This window comes from Manacus candei, unplaced genomic scaffold, assembly GCF_025592945.1.
Source record: "Manacus candei isolate 608988 ecotype Guabito, Panama unplaced genomic scaffold, ASM2559294v1 h1tg000036l, whole genome shotgun sequence".
In the NCBI taxonomy this organism is placed as follows: Eukaryota; Metazoa; Chordata; class Aves; order Passeriformes; family Pipridae; genus Manacus; species Manacus candei.
Genome location: NW_026138084.1, coordinates 2,594,210 through 2,611,632, shown reverse-complemented (window position 1 = coordinate 2,611,632; position 17,423 = coordinate 2,594,210). Strand labels below are relative to the sequence as shown.

At 47.3% G+C, this 17,423-nt stretch overlaps 1 protein-coding gene across 3 annotated transcripts in view; it reads right to left on the bottom strand.

Moving 5' to 3' along the window:
• Positions 1 to 17,423, bottom strand: part of PHF2 (PHD finger protein 2) — an 82,721-nt gene that overhangs the window by 28,579 nt on the left and 36,719 nt on the right. For all 3 annotated transcript variants that reach the window (XM_051793233.1, XM_051793232.1, XM_051793234.1), the window contains exons 2-5: positions 12,094 to 12,179; positions 6,294 to 6,408; positions 2,901 to 3,061; positions 425 to 566 (exon numbers count right to left, since the gene is read on the bottom strand). In XM_051793233.1, the coding sequence (XP_051649193.1) occupies positions 425 to 566; positions 2,901 to 3,061; positions 6,294 to 6,408; positions 12,094 to 12,179 (504 nt within the window). The remainder of the gene's footprint in view (positions 1 to 424; positions 567 to 2,900; positions 3,062 to 6,293; positions 6,409 to 12,093; positions 12,180 to 17,423) is intronic.

Below are 17,423 nucleotides of genomic sequence, written 5' to 3'. Positions count from 1 at the left end.
TTCTCCTCACAGAGCAAAGAGCACCTTCATTCCGTGCTGTGCCTCCACTGGCTGTGTATGGATGATGCAGGGGAGAGCTGGAGCAACCAGAAGCTTCTATCCCAAGGTTAAAGAGCAATCCCTAACAAGGGAAGCACTGGGGACACTGATCAAACTTGCCCCGCTGAACCTTGCCACGTATCCCAGACATAGCATGGGATTCAGGAATTTTAAATCAGAACTGATACATAATTCCATATAAGTAATACAATTACTTATAAGTAATTGTAATATAATTATAAAGACAAAAATAATATATACAACCATATTATTATATAGAAACATGTTATGTATAAACAGACATGTATTTTATATAAATATACATATAAATTGAACATAAATTATAAATAAATCTCTAGTAATTACAGGCAGGTTGAACCCTTACCTGGTGTCAGAGAACTCCAGGTTGATGACATTAAGGACTCTTTTCCTGTTTGTGCTGTAATAGTAATCCACAAATTCCTTGAGCTTCATCTTGCAGTCCTTCTGCTTGGTGACATCAGTGACATCAACACTCCGCTCCGGGCCTGCACATGAATCCAATGAAAGAGAGAGGTTGATGGGCAGCCCACCTTGTCCCATTTTCTATGCTGGGGGGTGAGTTAATATGTCCAAAACCATCCCAATCTCCTGATTTTCTGATCTTTTCAGCCCTTGTACCCTCCCTGTTGTTTATGTATGCACCCACATAGACATACACGCATAAAAGACATGAAATATGCATAAAACTTTTGTAGTCATGTCCCTGACAAAATTATTTCTGTAGCTTCTATCTTTAAAGGATTAACATGATTTTGGATATATTAATTTCATTATGGATTTTATTTGCTGAGTGAAATTTAAATGCAAATACCTTTGTATCCTTGGAGCAAGCCCTCCCCACCATGTTATAAAGGTCCTGTGATTGCAGACAGGGTGTAACCCTATACTACTACAAGTATTACTATCACAATACTGTACAAGTGCAATATCTTCACCAACTGACTTTCCAGAATTCCAAATTCTTTTATGCTCTATTTTAAATTTTTCCTTACAAAACCTATAAATCAAGGAGGAGTTCCCTTTTCTTACCATGGTATTTCAGGCATACCACTAAAAAAAATTGACCTTTTGTTATTTTACCCAAAATTACACATCAAAAACCCATCCCCTCCACATCAGAGTACAGGGATGATCTACTAGTCCTTACACATTTCCTCTGACAGACCTTGTGAGACACAAATCTCTGATGTTAATACTAACAGCATCAGTTAGTCAGTGGATTTTACACTGGGCAAAAAGAGAACACACAGAGAAAGGCAGAGCTTTATAAAGACATTCGGAGTTTTTTAAAGACATTAGGAAGGGAAAAAATCAATTTATTTTTCATGAAATGCCAGAGTATAACAATGTCTTTGGCAGTCTCATTGGTGGTGGTTTGTCCTCTGCTCCTTCAGGTTGTTTCTAAAAGACATTCCAGGTCCAAGGTAACTAAGTACAAACCAGTAAGATAAATCCCTGCTTGGGAAATCCCACTTCAGTGAGCAGACCCCAAAGAGGTTGGACCAGCACAGATTTGTGCCCCTCACTCAAATGTGGTGCCAGCTCAGATTAAACAACCCATGTTGTTCCCTCCAGCTTTGGACTAACAGTCCTGCTGGTGGGGGGGATGATTTCAGCTGGAGGCTGAGAGAGCTCCAGCAGGTGCCCCAGGAGCACCTCAGGCACATGAGAACATCTGCTGAGCGTAGCAGGTGGGCACAGAACATCTGTTTCCTGTAGAAGCAAGGGAATAGAGGTAACAATAACATCAGGGGTCTTGTATTCCAGGCACTGGCACTGGCTGCCCAGGGCAGTGATGGACTCCTCATTCCTGGAGGGATTTAAGAGCCCTGAGGATGTGGCACTTGGGGATGTGGGTTAATGCTGGCCTTGGCAGTGCAGGGGGAACAGTTGGACTCGATGATCTTGGAGGTCTTTTCCAAACTGAATTGATACTGTGATTCTGTGATTCTCCTTTATTCACTGTTTTCTCACTGCAGATCCAACAGTTACGGTCAGGAGCAGCAGTGGCTGGTCATGGCACCCTCCAGTCTGGGGAATGGTCAGTGTTGGGGTAAGGGAGTGCAGGAGGGGGTGGTTAGCAGGCTGTGGAAGAAGATGGAGGGACCATGAAACACAGAGGGATCCACTGGAGCTGCAGTCATGGCTCCAAAGAGACACTGCCTTGCCAGAAGACTGGAAGGAGAGAGACATGGATGAAGGACAGAGCACGAGAGGACAAGAGACAAGACACACGTGCTAAAGGAAGAAGGATGTGGAGACAAGTGACTTTGGAGCCCTTCCATGGCTTCTGGCCGAGGTCTGTTTTCCCAGGTGGGATGAGGTGATGGCTTGTGAGAAGATGCAGCACAACACCCTGCTCAGGGCAGAGATGGGAGAATGCCAAGAGAATCCAAATGACCAGCAGCACTGAAAACAGCTCTCACTGGCATCACTGCTAAAACATGGGCTGCCTGGGCAGAGGGAGCTGCAGTGTAGCTGTTCTTTCAACACAAAGCAAGCTGGCAGTAATCAATGAAGTCCTGGCCTCCAGAAACCATTTCTTGATCCTGCTGTGGCTGTTACTTTTAGTGCAGAGCTATGGAGAGCAGTGCAGCCTGGCTCAGCCCCAGTGCCAAGCTGGTACACTAAACAACAGCGAGTTCATTGCTAACTACAGGCTCCCACTACATAACAAGCACTGCAGCCAGCACAGCCAGGGCATAGACAATATTTTACAACATATTTTACAATTTTTTATACAATTCATGGGTTATTTTTTTAAAAGCAGCAGCTGGGTTCCAAGCAGCCCAGTGCCACCTGCTCTCCCAGGTACCCACCGACGTAGTTTTCGACGTCGCTGACGTAGAAGGTGGGAGCGGGCACAGCCAGGCCCAGCCCGTCCTTCTTGGGCACCAGGATGGGCTCTGCAAAGCCATTCTCTTCCAAATACTCTGGTGTTAGCTGGCTGCCTGGGACCTTCACCACAATATCTTCAGCGCTGGAAAACCAAACAGAGGCAATGGTGAGGGGCTTCCACGCTCAGATTGGGGTGATCTGCATGCCACTACTGAAAGGAAGGCAATATGGGTAAGGAATTACATACAAATTAGGCCCATAAGCCAAAAGCCAAAAAGTCATATGTTGCAAAGCACAAAGAGCACAACAGAATCATCCGGAATCAATGTCTTGAGCCTCATGCTCCAGCTACTGGGAACTCCTAAAATAACAGCTTGTGGCAAAAAGCTATTTTCTTCAGCTGTAGGATCTGTTGAGCTACTGGTGATCAATGTTAAAGGAATTAGTGTTAAATGTTCCACTCTAAAGAAGGTAAGACTAAAAACATTACCTAATATCAAATAAATTGGGCTGGAAATACTTTGCAAATCATTTTAAAGAAGTTGAATAAATTGCTTGGGAAATATTCTGCAGATCATTTTGAAGTGGCTGGGAGGGCTCCAAGGGGAATGAGGAAAGGGCAGCTCCATTGGCACTGAGGGGAAATTCAAGTCTGGTTTCTTGATCTTTTCAGGCGTGAAAAGTGACTGTACATTTTGGACCAACAGTCCCAAAAGTGTCCTGTCACCATGTGCTGTGTGTCAGCTGGAAGCAGTCAGACTTTGAAGGTTCTCCCCAGAAAGCCCTTCCTGCCCAGGCAGTAAGGCCAACATCTGAGTGCTCTCCTGCAGCAGTCCTGCACTCCAGTTCACATCTCCATACAGCACCAAAGTGGGCAGGAAAGAGGACGAGCCTGGATGTGCTGTGGTGGCTGCTGCCACGCTTGAGCTCACCACCTTCCCCACCCCGTGACACCCAACCTGCCACAGAGACCCCACACCCTCCTCTGATCTCACCATGCAGGGTAGGGGAACCCCTCACCCTGTGCCTGCTCACAGAATTCCAGAATGGTTTGGGTTGGAAGGGACCTTAAAGCCCACCTTATTCAATCCCCCCTGCCATGGGCAGGGACACCTTCCACTAGCCCAGCTTGCTCCAAACCCAGTCCAACCTGGCCTTGGACACTTCCAGGGATGGGGCAGCCACAGCTTCTCTGGGCAACCTGTGCCAGGGCCTCACTACCCTCACAGAGAAGAATTTCTTCCCAACATCCCATCTAACCCTGCCCTCTGGCAGTGGGAAGCTGTTCCCTCTTGTCCTGTCTCTCCAGGCCTTTGTTGAAAATCCCTCTCCAGCTCTCTTGGAGCCCCTTTATGCCCTGGAAGGGGCTCTAAGGTCTCCCTGGAGCCTTCTTTTCTCCAGGCTGAGCATCCCCAGCAATCCCAGCCTGGCTCCAGAGCAGAGGCACATGGCTTCTGTATGTGCCACAGAACCTACACATCATTTTAAAGAGAGATTGGTCCCAGAGCAGGCAGCAACGATCAGGGCAAAATGAGAGGCTGGTACCTACACTGAAGCATCAATTGAACTGTTTACCCCTACTACTATTGCTACTCTAATGCTGTTTTGGTATTAAACATTCCAGAGCAGAATGGCAATAATTATATTTTTTGCCTTTTTGGTTCTTCACTGTTCCTTTTGACCCAAGCCCCTCCGGGGGACTCACCGGGGCTCGTCATTCACCGCCATGTGCTGGGAGTCAGGAACATTTCTGGTCTGAGACCCCCTTTCTCCTTTCACCCTGACTGACGAGTGCTGGGCTTTGGTCTGGGCACCTGCACCTGCTCCTGCACCTGCACATCTCACTCGTTTTCTTCAGAGGAGACAATTTCTCCAAAAGACTTTGTGTCACTGATGGCACAAGTGTGGGTGTCAGAGGCCTCATCTTGCAGCCACTTCTTCAGACTACAGACCCTTCTGTCTCAGAAACTTTAATTTGGCAGCAGGATTTTCTTACACCCACATTAATGGGAGAAACAAGGAGAAAATTTGGGGGGTTATGGTATTTTATTTTTTTTTACAACTTGGGAGAGACTCAGAGATATTGTGTGTGTGAGTGCAGTCTCAGAGGCCACCCGAGGTTACTGAAATCAGTCTGCCTGGGCCTTAAATCTTTTACTAAATGAGCTTTGCAACCTGTCAAATCAAAAAAAAAAAAAAAAAGAAAGACAAACAGCTAAGACAAAGATCTTGCAGGCCCCAATAACAATAGCCAAGCCAAGCAAGTAAAAATACTGGATCCTGAGCTCAGTGAGACACATCTGTAAGAGCTGCAAAACACTTCAGAATTATTTTCAGTTTTTTCCTTAACCAGCCCAAGACCAGTATCTCAAATTAAATGTGAAATTAAATTCTCCATAAAAAGGAAGCAGTTTTGTGTTTATCAAGTACACTTTGCCAGTCTCCAAGGATTCTTCTAAAATAATTAGTTATTAATAATTAAGGATTTATTTGGCTATGGTCTACATTAAAGAGCCAGAAGAAAATGATCACTCTTGCAAATGGCTGTGGAGCAGCCTAATAACGTGTGGGACATGTCACCCAACAATTAGCACTATTCATTACCCCAGTGAGAGAGCCTTTGTCACCCAGAAACTGAGCATGTCCTTGTTCTTTCCAAGATGGAGACAGACTTCAGCAAAGTCATTAGGATTTTTGAGAACTGGATAATTCAATGCAGTAAGTGGGTTAGTCTCTTGTGCAAGTGGATGTTCTAGGGGTCAAACATGCTCTGGTTCAGCCTGGAGAAGAGAAGGCTGTGGGGAAATCTTAGAGACCCTTCCAGTGGCTAAAGGGGGTTTATAAAAGAGAGGGAGGGTGACTTTTTACAGGGGCAGATAGTGATAGGACAAGGGGGAACAGCTGTAAACTAAAAGAGGGCAGGGTTAGATTAGATGTCAGGAAGAAATCCTTCCCTGTGAGGGTGGGGAGGCCCTGGCACAGGCTGCCCAGAGAAGCTGTGGCTGCCCCATCCCTGGAAGTGTCCAAGGCCAGGTTGGACAGGGCTTGGAAGGTGTCCCTGTCCATGGCAGGTGGTGGAATGAGATGGGATTTAAGGTCCCTTCCCACCCAAGCCTTTCTGTGACTCCATGCTTTTTGCCTTCACAAATCCAAGCACCTATGGAAAGCCACAGGACCTGGGCTCAAGCAAGAGGAGATCTGAATACAGCTGCACAAATACAAAAAAAGGGAAGAGCCTGGGACATCTGCAATCAAACAGCACTTGTTTAGACATCATCATTCCACGATGCTTTCAGCCAGGCCTACCACCAGCCTCCCAGGACAGTGGTTGTACAGGCATTGCCCCCCCAGCCCATTGCAGCTGAACAACCCACCTGGGAAACGTCCGACTTCGGAGCTCTTTTATAAAGACCTGGCTCCCGTTCTGCACAGGCTTCACCTCTGTTGTCTGGCCAGTATCATGCTTATGCCAATTTCTTTTCTTTTTCACTGAAAAGGAGGGAATTGGACAGTTGTGTTAAGTAGAAGATAATTATTAAAACATTGGCAGGAACGACAAATCTTGGTTTAATTTCTCACGTGAGCAGAGCAGAGGGAACCCCCCCAGTGCTGCACTGCACATTCTAATATTGCCCTCAGTGCCCCATCAGACAATCCCAGTGCAGCCTGGAGATCCACCACAGCATGAGCAGCGCGTGTGTGTTTTGGAGCACAAGGGCAACCAGACAGGGAATAGCTGAGCTGCACAGCTCCTGCAGGCATCATGCAAACATGGGCTCTGGACACCACGGGCTCGCCAGCCTGCACACTCCATTCTCCTCAGGAAACTCCCAGAAAGCCCCTTTCCTCCACATGCAGAATGGATCTTTGTCAACATATTTGTCAGGAATTACCTTAGACTAAAGATCTGTCCACCTGTGGCAGATTTGACATCAAGTTTGATGTTGGGTGTTGAGCTATGCCCTGGACACAGCATGGATGGGGAAAGGGAGGAGGAGGAGAAGGAAAGGGAAAAGGGGAAGGAGGAAGGGAGAAGGGGAGGGAGAGGAGGGGAGAGGAGGAGAGGAGAGAAGAGGAAAAGAGAAAAGGCACCACAACTGCAATTGTTAGAACCCTTATTCCCAGGATTTAAAGGGAAGTTATTATGGCTCAGGCCTGCAGCAATGACAAACTGAGGCCCTCCACTGTGCTCCCAGTGGGGGATGGACACACAGGCAAGTCCATCATGGATAAAGGGCCAGCAGGAATAAGCACATATTAGTAACTCAAGTGTCGATGGTTCTGCCCTGCCTCTGACAGTCAGATATCACAGAGCTGGAAAAACTGGTCCCACTTTTTCCCTGAGTCAGCACTATCTCCCTCAGCTGTTCCCACTCATTTTGGTAGGAAATTGGTTTTTTCCATATTCATATAATTTAAAGCCTCTGTTAATAGAATTTTCATGTCACAACATACTTTTGTTTTCCACCCTTGCTTTACATCATGAATCTCAGTATTTTACCCCAAGTCCAGACCTCTTACCAAAACAGTGAGGGAAGGTAGCAGAATCCTCACAGATGGCACCTGCTCCTCACTCTTTGCACACACACACACACACACACACACACACACACACACAGAGATCCACACACTTTTCCATTAGGAAAGGAATCTGGAGGCCACAGCTATAAGACATGAGATTTGGAAAGAGCTAACTCTGCTTTCCTGACCACAATCCTGGAATAACTCAAGGAAAGATATCTCCCAGTGAGTCCATCCCAGGTTTTGCACAAAGCATGTTGGGTTTATTAGTTCCATGCAGGCTCCAGCCTAGCTGGAGATATTCATTAAAGCTGCTAGTTCTTTATCTTAATGACTCTCAGGCTTAGTGTATTAATTCAATGCTCCTGGTAACAAAGGAAACAAGCCTGGCTTGAATGCCAAACCTTCCTCCTCTCCCTCCCTTTCCAAACACTGTCTCCTCCCCCTCCCAGCACATAGGAATCAACACCAGGAGCGTGTTGATTGCACTTGCACTCTGAGTGCAAGTCCCAGGGAAAGAGGTGTCACTTATCACAAGGAAAATTAAGGAGCTTATCCTATGAGCATGTTTTTTATTACACCTCAGATAGGACGGAGCGTCGGGAAATAAAAGCGACAAAGCAGAGCTGAATTAAGGGATTCACTGCAACTCTTCCAAAACCTCCAGGAAGTTATTTCCCTCAGCACAGAGTGCTGGCAGGCATCCACCTCTCCCATTTACCTCTCCCACCCACCTCTTGTATCCACCTCTCCCATGCACCTCTTGTATCCCCCCCTGCCACCCACCTCTCCGTTCCCCTCTCCCTCAGAGGCATCTCAGATGAACATTCTCCAGGAGGGGCTGTGTCCCAGACAGCTGCAGCCCATTATACTACATCAAACACTACCTTTGGCCTATTTTCAGCCATTCTTTCTGTGCTTCATCTTTACCATGATCACCCCAGCAAGGACTAAAGGCCCATTCCCATGTGCAACAGATTCCAGCTTTGGCCAGAAAAGTTGCTTTTTCAGAAATGATCACAGAGTTCTCTCTCTGCAGAACTTTCTGATCCAAATTTGACCTTTGGAAAGTCCAACAGTGGAAAAAAAAGGAATATATTTTTATGAAAACTGTATCTCAAAATTAAAAATTCACAGGTATATTTATTTTATTTCAAATGTCTTAGTGTAGAAGGGATCATGACATTGAATGCTTAGGAAGCATTTCTTCACTGAAAGGGTGGTCAAGCATTGGAATGGGTTGCCCAGGGAGGTGGTGGAGTCACCATCCCCGGAAATGTTGAAGAAAAGGCTGGATGTGACACTCAGTGCTCTGGTCTAGTTGACAAAGTGGTGATTGGTCAAAGGTTGGACTCGATGATCTTGAAGTTTTTTCCAACCTAAATGATTCTATGAACTTTCCACTAGACCAGGGTGCTCCCACTAGAGCAGGGATACCCAGAAAGCACGCTGTGAGTTCTCTACTGATCTACATTAAAGTTTGTAACTACTTAAAACACGCCTCAGTCTGACTTTGGTTCAGATGCAGCTCTGTAACTTCACCGATTCCAAAGGATTTCTCCTGATTTTCACTGCTGCAAACACGGCAGCAATCAAACCAAGCATTTCAAATTGTGTTATGAGAATGAGCCAAGCCTGCCCAAACGAAGCCCTCACATTTTATTGCAATGATGTCAGAAAATGTTGTATGAATATGGATGATTCTTCCCAAAGAGGAGTCCCTACACATTTCATTAAAAGGGAATAGCTCAAAATGCCATGTGACAGGAAGCAATCTTCTGAGAGCAGCCACTCACCACAGTGGTAACGTGGAAAAATGTAAGGAGAGGAAAATGATTTTTAAATTTGACATCTGGAAAACATATCTGGCGGAAGGCGTGCTCCAGAAATACACATCCATTTTTAAATCCAGACGAGTTGCATAACAGACAATCGGTGTCTGCCTTTCCCTTTGCTAATCTCGCAGTAATTAAATCCTACCGGTGAACTCCTGGTGCTGGAACGACTCTTCCTCGTTTATTACAAAGCTGATAGTGCTGGATAACGAGTTTAAACACAGACTGGGGCAGTTCATGAGCAAATGGAAGCGATCCCCCCGCAGACTGGCCGGGCAGTGCCCTGCATGCAAATTCCCAGCAGATGGAATGCACTGAGCCAAGCTGGTCCTGCCTTCATTTCATCTGTCTTTTAACTTCCCTGGCCTGCTGTACCCTGCAAGGAGGGGCTACAGGATAACAGCCTCCTTTTTCCACAGGATTCTACAGGTTAGTGAGGGAATTGCTATGCAGCTTGTGACTTTGTCTCCAGGACTCAAGGTAAGGTTAGCACTAATTAATGTATAAATGGAATTTGTGCACTCCACTTCTTTGATGATTGGTCTCACACATGGTTAAACTGCCTGTGATGTATTTGAAGGGAGAAAACAAAGTGGCATTGCTGTCCTGCAGGACGGGGTGTTGGTCTGTGTTCCCAGCACACTGCATCCCCAGCAGCATGGGCAGCAGGTCAAGGGAGACCTTGTGGGACCCCACCTTCAGAGCTGCCTCCAGCTCTGGGGTCTGACGTCAGAAGGACGTGGAGCGAGTCCAGAGGAGGCCACGAAGATGCTCTGAGGGCTGGAGCCCCTCTGCTCTGGAGCCAGGCTGGGAGAGCTGGAGAGGGACTTTCAACAAAGGCCCAGAGAGACAGGACAAGGGAGAACAGCTTCCCACTGCCAGAGGGCAGGTTAGATGGGATGTTGGGAAGAAATTCCGCCCTGTGAGGGTGGGGAGGCCCTGGCACAGGTTTCCCAGAGAAGCTGTGGCTGCCCCATCCCTGGAAGTGTCCAAGGCCAGGCTGGACTGGGTTTGGAGAAACCTGGGCTAGTGAAAGGTGTCCCTGGGATGGAAGAGGGTGGAACTGTGCTCCAGCAGCAATTTCTGCTGGGCTGTGTGACGCAGGCTCAGGGACGTACCAGTGGATTTTTATTTGGAGAAGAAGAACTGGAGAGACAGAAACCTTCTTAAAAGCATCAGAATATCGTTGTCCATTCAACTCTCATCATCTTAACTGGTATATTAAACTTGCAATCTTTTTATCACAACTGCCATTTCTTGCATTCTAGGATGACATACCCCAGTTTTATAGAATTGATATTCAATTCCTGATTATAGGCTTTTGCTGCTTTTGTCTGGGGTTTTTTCCCTCGCACTGAAAAGTGCCTTTCATCCCTCATAATTCAACATGATGTGAAGGAAATCAAAGTATCAGACTCATCTCAATGTTATACAGAACTCACAGAGGCTGGAGATCCTGTGCTGCTGCTTCTGTCCCAGGTCAGCAACAGCCTGGGAGCATCTGCAGTCACCCCCCCTTTTCAGCACAACCCTTTCCAATCCCAAATTACTCACTTCAATACGATTTGTGGTTATTTGTGGGACCAATTTCCAGAAATCTTCCAACAAAAACTAGAAAGGCTGATTCTTCTAAACCAGAACATTTTGTAGGGACATATTGATTTCATTAAGTCTTTCAGAACCAGCCTCCCAAGGGGCATTTTGCCAGCTTCCCAGTTTGTGGGTTCCCTGTTCAGACCCCAGTTCTTGGCAGACCCTCTGGGAGACAGGAACAGCTGCAGGTCATTCAGGTTTCCAGTTCACACTTGACTTTTAAAAAATCATAGTGGAAAAACAATTCCCATTTTTGCCCACAAAGCAAACATTTCAGGCTCCTCCCCTCTCCCTTTAGAAATTTTTTAAACTTTAACAAGTAAGGCAATGCACAAATAATTTCTTGGGTTAAAAATGCTGAATTTTAACACAAAAGGAGTCACTTTCCAGCCATCCCTTATTTCATACTGAAAAAGGGACTGTTAGGATTCCTTCGGCTCCTGCAGATGAGCACCCAGCTCTTCCTCTGCAGGATGCCCTGAGGTTGCAGAGCAGCAAGATCCTCCCCATCACTGTTGCTTATTTACAGCAACTGGTTTTCAAGTGAAGCATTTCATCTTTCACAGGGATTGGTTTCTTTTCTTTTTTTTCAGCCATTGTATAATAGAAAGAAATTGTGAATTAATCTGACCAAAGCAAACACATCCCACGGTTCTTTCCCAGACAAAACTCCCACTGAGATCAACTGTCACTTTTACTCAGGAGAACCTTCTGTGAAAGAACTGCAAGAATTGGCACCCTCAGTGCATCCTACAAGTTTGACTGCCACAGAAATCGCTGCAGTTCTATATCCAGGCCAAGCACAACAAACTGTTTCTTACTCTTCTCATCCACAGACGGAAAACACCACGTAGCTTCCAAAACTCCCTGTATTAGCACTAGCTGCCTCCACAGGGATTTTCTAGCCCACATTCTTCAGTGTGGGCACAATTCATGCATGGAAGGATGCTCATTTTCTTGTGGGACCAGGGACTGCAGCTCTCCAGGTGAGTGCCTTGCCTGAGCTCACACACACGCCTGAGGCCACGCAGAAGCTGCAGCCAAAGCTCCAAGATCCAACCCATGACGTCCTCCCACTAACATAATTTTCACCTCCTGGTTTGAATTCCAATATTTATGGCACATGATACTTAGGGCCTTTTGCAATGACAAAAATAAGAGGTCCTTTTGTCCAAACACACAGCCCCTGCTGTGTATCAGGGCCTGGCTGCACACGGGTACTCACAGGTCGACTTTCCGTGGGTTTTCTCACAATTTGGGCAATGATAGATGTCGATATCTGGTGCCTCTTCCTCTTCCACACCGACACAACTGGAATAGAAGAAGGTAAATATGACATTAGCTCAAGTCCATCTCGAAGCACACAATCAACAAGGAAAATGCTGTCCATTTGCCACTGCCAAGGGCTCCATCGAAACCAGGTCTGGGTGCATTGTACACTGGTACCGACAGGGGTTTTGTAGCCTACACTCCTGGTGTGGTGCTACAAAAGCTCTCAGCCAGAAGCCACCACCAGTCCACTGTGGACGTCCATGAAAATACAGCAGAGTGTCCCACAGAGTGGTTTTTTTGCCAGGGTACCCACACAGAGTTTTCCCAGCACCATCCCACATAAACCTGATGAACAAAACACATCTTCTCTTCACCAAGGATGTGTGGGCAGCTGCGAGGGACCGGCGTGATCCTGGCAAGAGATACCACGTGCACAACTTCCATAGGTTCCACCTCTGTTCCCATGCAGGAAGATGAGGAGGGAAAGAAGACACACAGCTCAGCACTTCTGGCTGCCAAGGGGATGGGCTGTGTGGGGATCCCACCGGGATCACTCTGGGTGGCTCAACCCAGGCAGCATCACCCGCAGCCTGGGGGCACAGGGCATGGGCACAATCCAGTGGGGAACACAGTGCTTGGGAGGACTGAAACCAAAGAGCTGAAACACCCCAGGACAAGAAGCTGCTGCACGGTCCAAGCGCCGAGCAGCCTCAAAGAATCCGGGTCCAGCACAACACTGTTCCTGCCAGGGAGGAAGAGCAAACAGGACTCTGCTCCTGCTGCCTCTGTCAGGAGTAGCCCAGGCTGCAAGACACATTTCCAGCACAGAGAAAAGGGTTCAGTGGGGTGCTGTGAGATGCAGCCCTTGTGCCATGGCTCTGTGGGAGCTTGGCTAGGCAAGAGCACCCACAAGACACACAAAAGCACCCTAAGCCCCAATACGAGCAAGTCTGGATCACACCAAGAGCTCTCCGGGGGTTTCTCTACCACCTGAAATGCCTCCTTTGGTGCTCTGCAGTGAGCACAGAGCACCTCTCAGTGCTCCTCAGCCAGCAGAGAACACTGACACAGCTCTTCTGCCAGGGAAAGGGCTTGGGCAGGGGTCATGCAATGCAATCTTCATGCATAAAGCCATGTTCTGCTTCCTGGCATCCCACCAGCAGTGCCAAGAGGCAATGAGTGCAGAAATTCAAAGTGTTTAGCTGCTGTTTCTGCCCTGTAGGAAACAGAGCAGAGGATGGTTGCTTCTCTCCCCCAGGCCAGGCAGCAGGGTGGGTTGGTTCTATCACATGCTTCACAGAACCTCTCAAATCATTCTCACCCTGTGCAAGCTCTGCAGGACAACAACAAAGTGTCCAAATATGAGAAATTCATATTGTGTGGACGCACCAGCAGCACCTGGTGATGGTCCAGATGCAGGGAGGCTGTGACCTTCTGGCTGCTGGCAGGTAGATCATGCTCCCACCTCTTCCACAGAATGCCTGTGACCCCCCTGCCTGGCTCTGTGGAGCCCAGGGTTCTTTGGTGCCCTCAGCAGGGTGTGCAGGGGTACATGAACCAACATGTGCACACCTGGGGCAGGGGGGCAGCCGTTAAAAAGCACTGAGACCCCTCACTCCCAAAGCTCTGCTGACCCTGAGGCACACAGGGATGTGTAACATCCCCATCACAAACCACAGACACACCTGCTGCTACAGAACAGCATCAACAAAGCCAAAGCTGCAACCAAGCTGGGAAAGGCCAAACTAGCTAAGATACAGAAACACAGCCTTTTTATTACCATCGTAAATGTTTTGTCAAAATAAGATCCTGCCAGAAACCTTTTTGGGTATGGTCCCCCTGTTGCAGCTGCCAGTGTGGGAGCCAGCTCCCTCCCAAACAAAGCTCAGGCTGAGAGAAGCTCTGCAACCAAAGCCAGAGACTCTCTCGTCAATGTAAGTCCAGCCTGGAAACAGGAGTCATTATTTCAGAAATGTGACAAAGCAACTGCAGATTTGGCTGCTATTTTTCATTAAACAGTTAGTTGAAAAAAATACAGAATTATTGTGTGTCCCTGGGCAGACAGCACGGAAAACTGAAGTTTGCAGACAGGAAAAATCATAATCACAACAGCCCAGTCCTCAGAGTGCAGTACATACAGAGAGAAAAACATCAGATTAGTAGGAAATACCAGAAAAATTAGCAGAAAAATACCAGATTAATCAGTAGAAAATTTAAACAAACCCTGGTAGATTGGAGCCAGAGTAAGAGAATGTAGAGGATTCCTCTACCCACAAAGCTGTGTCAGCTGCTTTTGCCACTGGATTCATCTTGCTAAGCTTGGTAAAGGTATGGATTAGGCTCTCTACAAGGGCTTGAAAAGCCTATATTTAGCTAAAGCAAGGAGATGAGACCCTTGGGCACTGGATGGGAGGAGGTTTGACCAGCTGTGGCACAGGGCGATGGCTGCAGTGTGGTGGGAGCCATTGTTCTGAGAGCGAGTCAAACATCTAACAAGAACAAGGCAGAGAAGTAAAAATAACTGACCTCAAACTCCAGCGGGCCCCTAGAACACACAGTCAACTTTTCCAGCTCCAGCACAGCTTTGGAATAAGGTTTGGCCACTTACAGCTGCTTGCAGGCAGAAGCTGCTGCCCTCAATGTGCAGGAAACTGGGAGTGTGAACTGTCCAAGGGATCCCCTGACTGATCTGCCTCAGGGATCTGTAGCCAGAATATCCACCCATTCCAGCCTCTGCCCCTCTTCTCAACCAGCAGAGCTTGGCTCACCAGGTACTGCCACCAGCAGGGCTGTTGGTGGCTTCCACGTGGAGATAGGCACAGGAAACTGAATTTCCACAGTTAAAGCCAGACTGCCAGAGAGCCCCTCAAGACCGTTCCTGCCAGGAGAGAAACAAGGGTTTCCTGCCATCTGTATTGGGTTTATGTGGCAAGATTTGGGTGTCAGGGGGCCGTGACTGACCCTTGGGTTGGTCTAAGCATTTGCACCTGGGAATAAGAAACAGCAGGGGACTGCCAGCCTTGGTTGAACCCACATCCAGTTTCTGAAGCGCCTCCTTCTCAATTTACTAGTGTGTTTTTTCTCAGAGTGGTTAATTACCAGTAGAATAGAATCAAAGCATTTCTCTAGCTGAAAAAAACCAAGTCATCTACAGTGACTGAACAGTGCTGTCCTCCCCCTCAGCCCCCAAATTCCAGCACAAATGGCACTCTGTGGTTTGCATCTATTAGTTTTTTCCATGAGAACACACTGCTTTGGTCCCTCCAGCTTTTTTTCTCAGCCTCATTTGCCCAAGAGAAACACAAACAACCAAAAGACTTGAACCAAGCACTTGACTCCCTACAATGAGTCCAGAGGCAGCTGGTATGGGATCAGAGCCAGTGCGGGATCCAGGTGGTGTGCTCGGGATCCAGGCAGTGTTCTCAGGATTCAGGCAGTGTGCTCACAATCTAGGCAGGGTGCTTGGGATCCAGCAGCCTTCTTGGGATCCAGGCAGTGTGCTCGGGATCCAGGTGGTGTGCTTGGGATCAACAGCAGCCTGCTCGGGAGCAAGATCCCACAGTGGCCCCACAGCAGCATCAGTGTGAGCCCTGGCTGTGTCACCTTTGCAAGGGAAGAACTGGGAAAAGCTCCCAGTAGCACTGCTGGGTGATTGCTCAGATCCTCCAGTGAGATGAAACCGGAGGTACAAGGGTCAGCAAAGGAACACTGAGGCAGAGCTGGCCAGGGACAGGCAGGGAGTGGGGGGCATGGAGCAAGAGCAGGAGCAGGAAAAAGAGCAGACTGATCTGCTTCATTTCTACCAGGAGTCCAATAATCCTTTTCCAAAAGCACAGACATCCCAAACCCGTGTGCTGACATCCTGGCAGGCTCCTGCTCTGCTGCAGGAACTCCCAAGCTGAGGAGAGCTACACTTACACCCGGCAGTCTGTGAAGGAGATGGGGAAACTCATCCTGCTGTTTGCACAGCACAGGCACCATTCCGTGCTCAGAGGGGTGTGAGCACAGCCCAGGTGTCCCCCAGCAACATACTCAGGGCTGGATGTCTCTGACTCTGCATTATCTGCTGATGCTGCTTTTTCACCGTGTGACAGGGAAGGCGTCTGGCAGCACCAAACATGTCCCTGGGGAATGGACCACGTTCTCAAAGTGAATTAGAAGGAGAAAATTTTTCCTTGGTGAAGGATAGAATCATAGAGTCATGGAATTTTTAAGGCTGGAAAAGCCCTCAGAGATCATGGAGTCCAATCACTCCCCAGTGCTGCCAAGGCCACCACTAACCCACGTCCCCCAGTGCCACATCTACATGGCTTTTAAATCCCTCCAGGGATGGTGACTCCACCAGTGCCCTGAGCAGCCTGTGCCAGGACTGGACAACTCTTTTGTGGGGAAATTTTCCCTAGAAAACCCTTCCCAGACATCCTGCAAAGCCCCACGCTCGCTGTCCCATCGGTGTTAACACCGTGCAGTGCCAGCTGGGAACTGGGGATGAAACTGGTGTGGAGGGCAAGGATGTGGGATGCAGGAGCAGCAGCCACTACCACCACTCACAGCTCAAGAAACCCTTCTGTCCAAACCCAGCAAAGATGGCCTAAGAGGTTAATTATTGTGCATCCAGGAATGCCTTGTTGAAACAATTTAAACCAATCTAATGGTTGATTTTTAAATGGTTGTTAAGTGATTTAACTCAGGTTGAGGCAGTATAAAACTAATTTGATAATGAGATAAAAGGGAAACATTATTACCAATGTGTTTGAATTTTACAGACACTGTTGTAGGAAAAAAATAATAATAATAATGACAAGTAAAGGCTTTGATATTGCATCTGTTTAAGCTGATATCTCACCCATGTTACAGGGACTGAAAGGAGAATTAGCATATTAGAAGCTTTTGCAGTCAGAGGCTACAAATTACATTTTTATTAGAAACTCTACCCTTTGCCACTTTAAAATGAAATTGCTTCTGTGTTTGCAGTGAAGAGATGTTCAAGCTTCAGTATTCTGACAAAGTTAACAATGATTTTTCTTATGCAGGCAACAATAATAAAAGGTGCATGAATTAAACTGGTTTTATGGCATGAATGTTCCTGGGGTCCTTGATTTGCCATCTGCAGGGAGGTGGCATTTTATGTAGTTTTGGGAGAAAAATTAATTAATTGTTCTATCAAAACCATGTCATCTCCATTATCAACCAAAGACAAGTATAGAAAAACATGAAAAAATAAACAAGCAAAAGGCTCTTTGATGGGAAAGAAAATCAAACCTATGCATACAGAAATAGAGC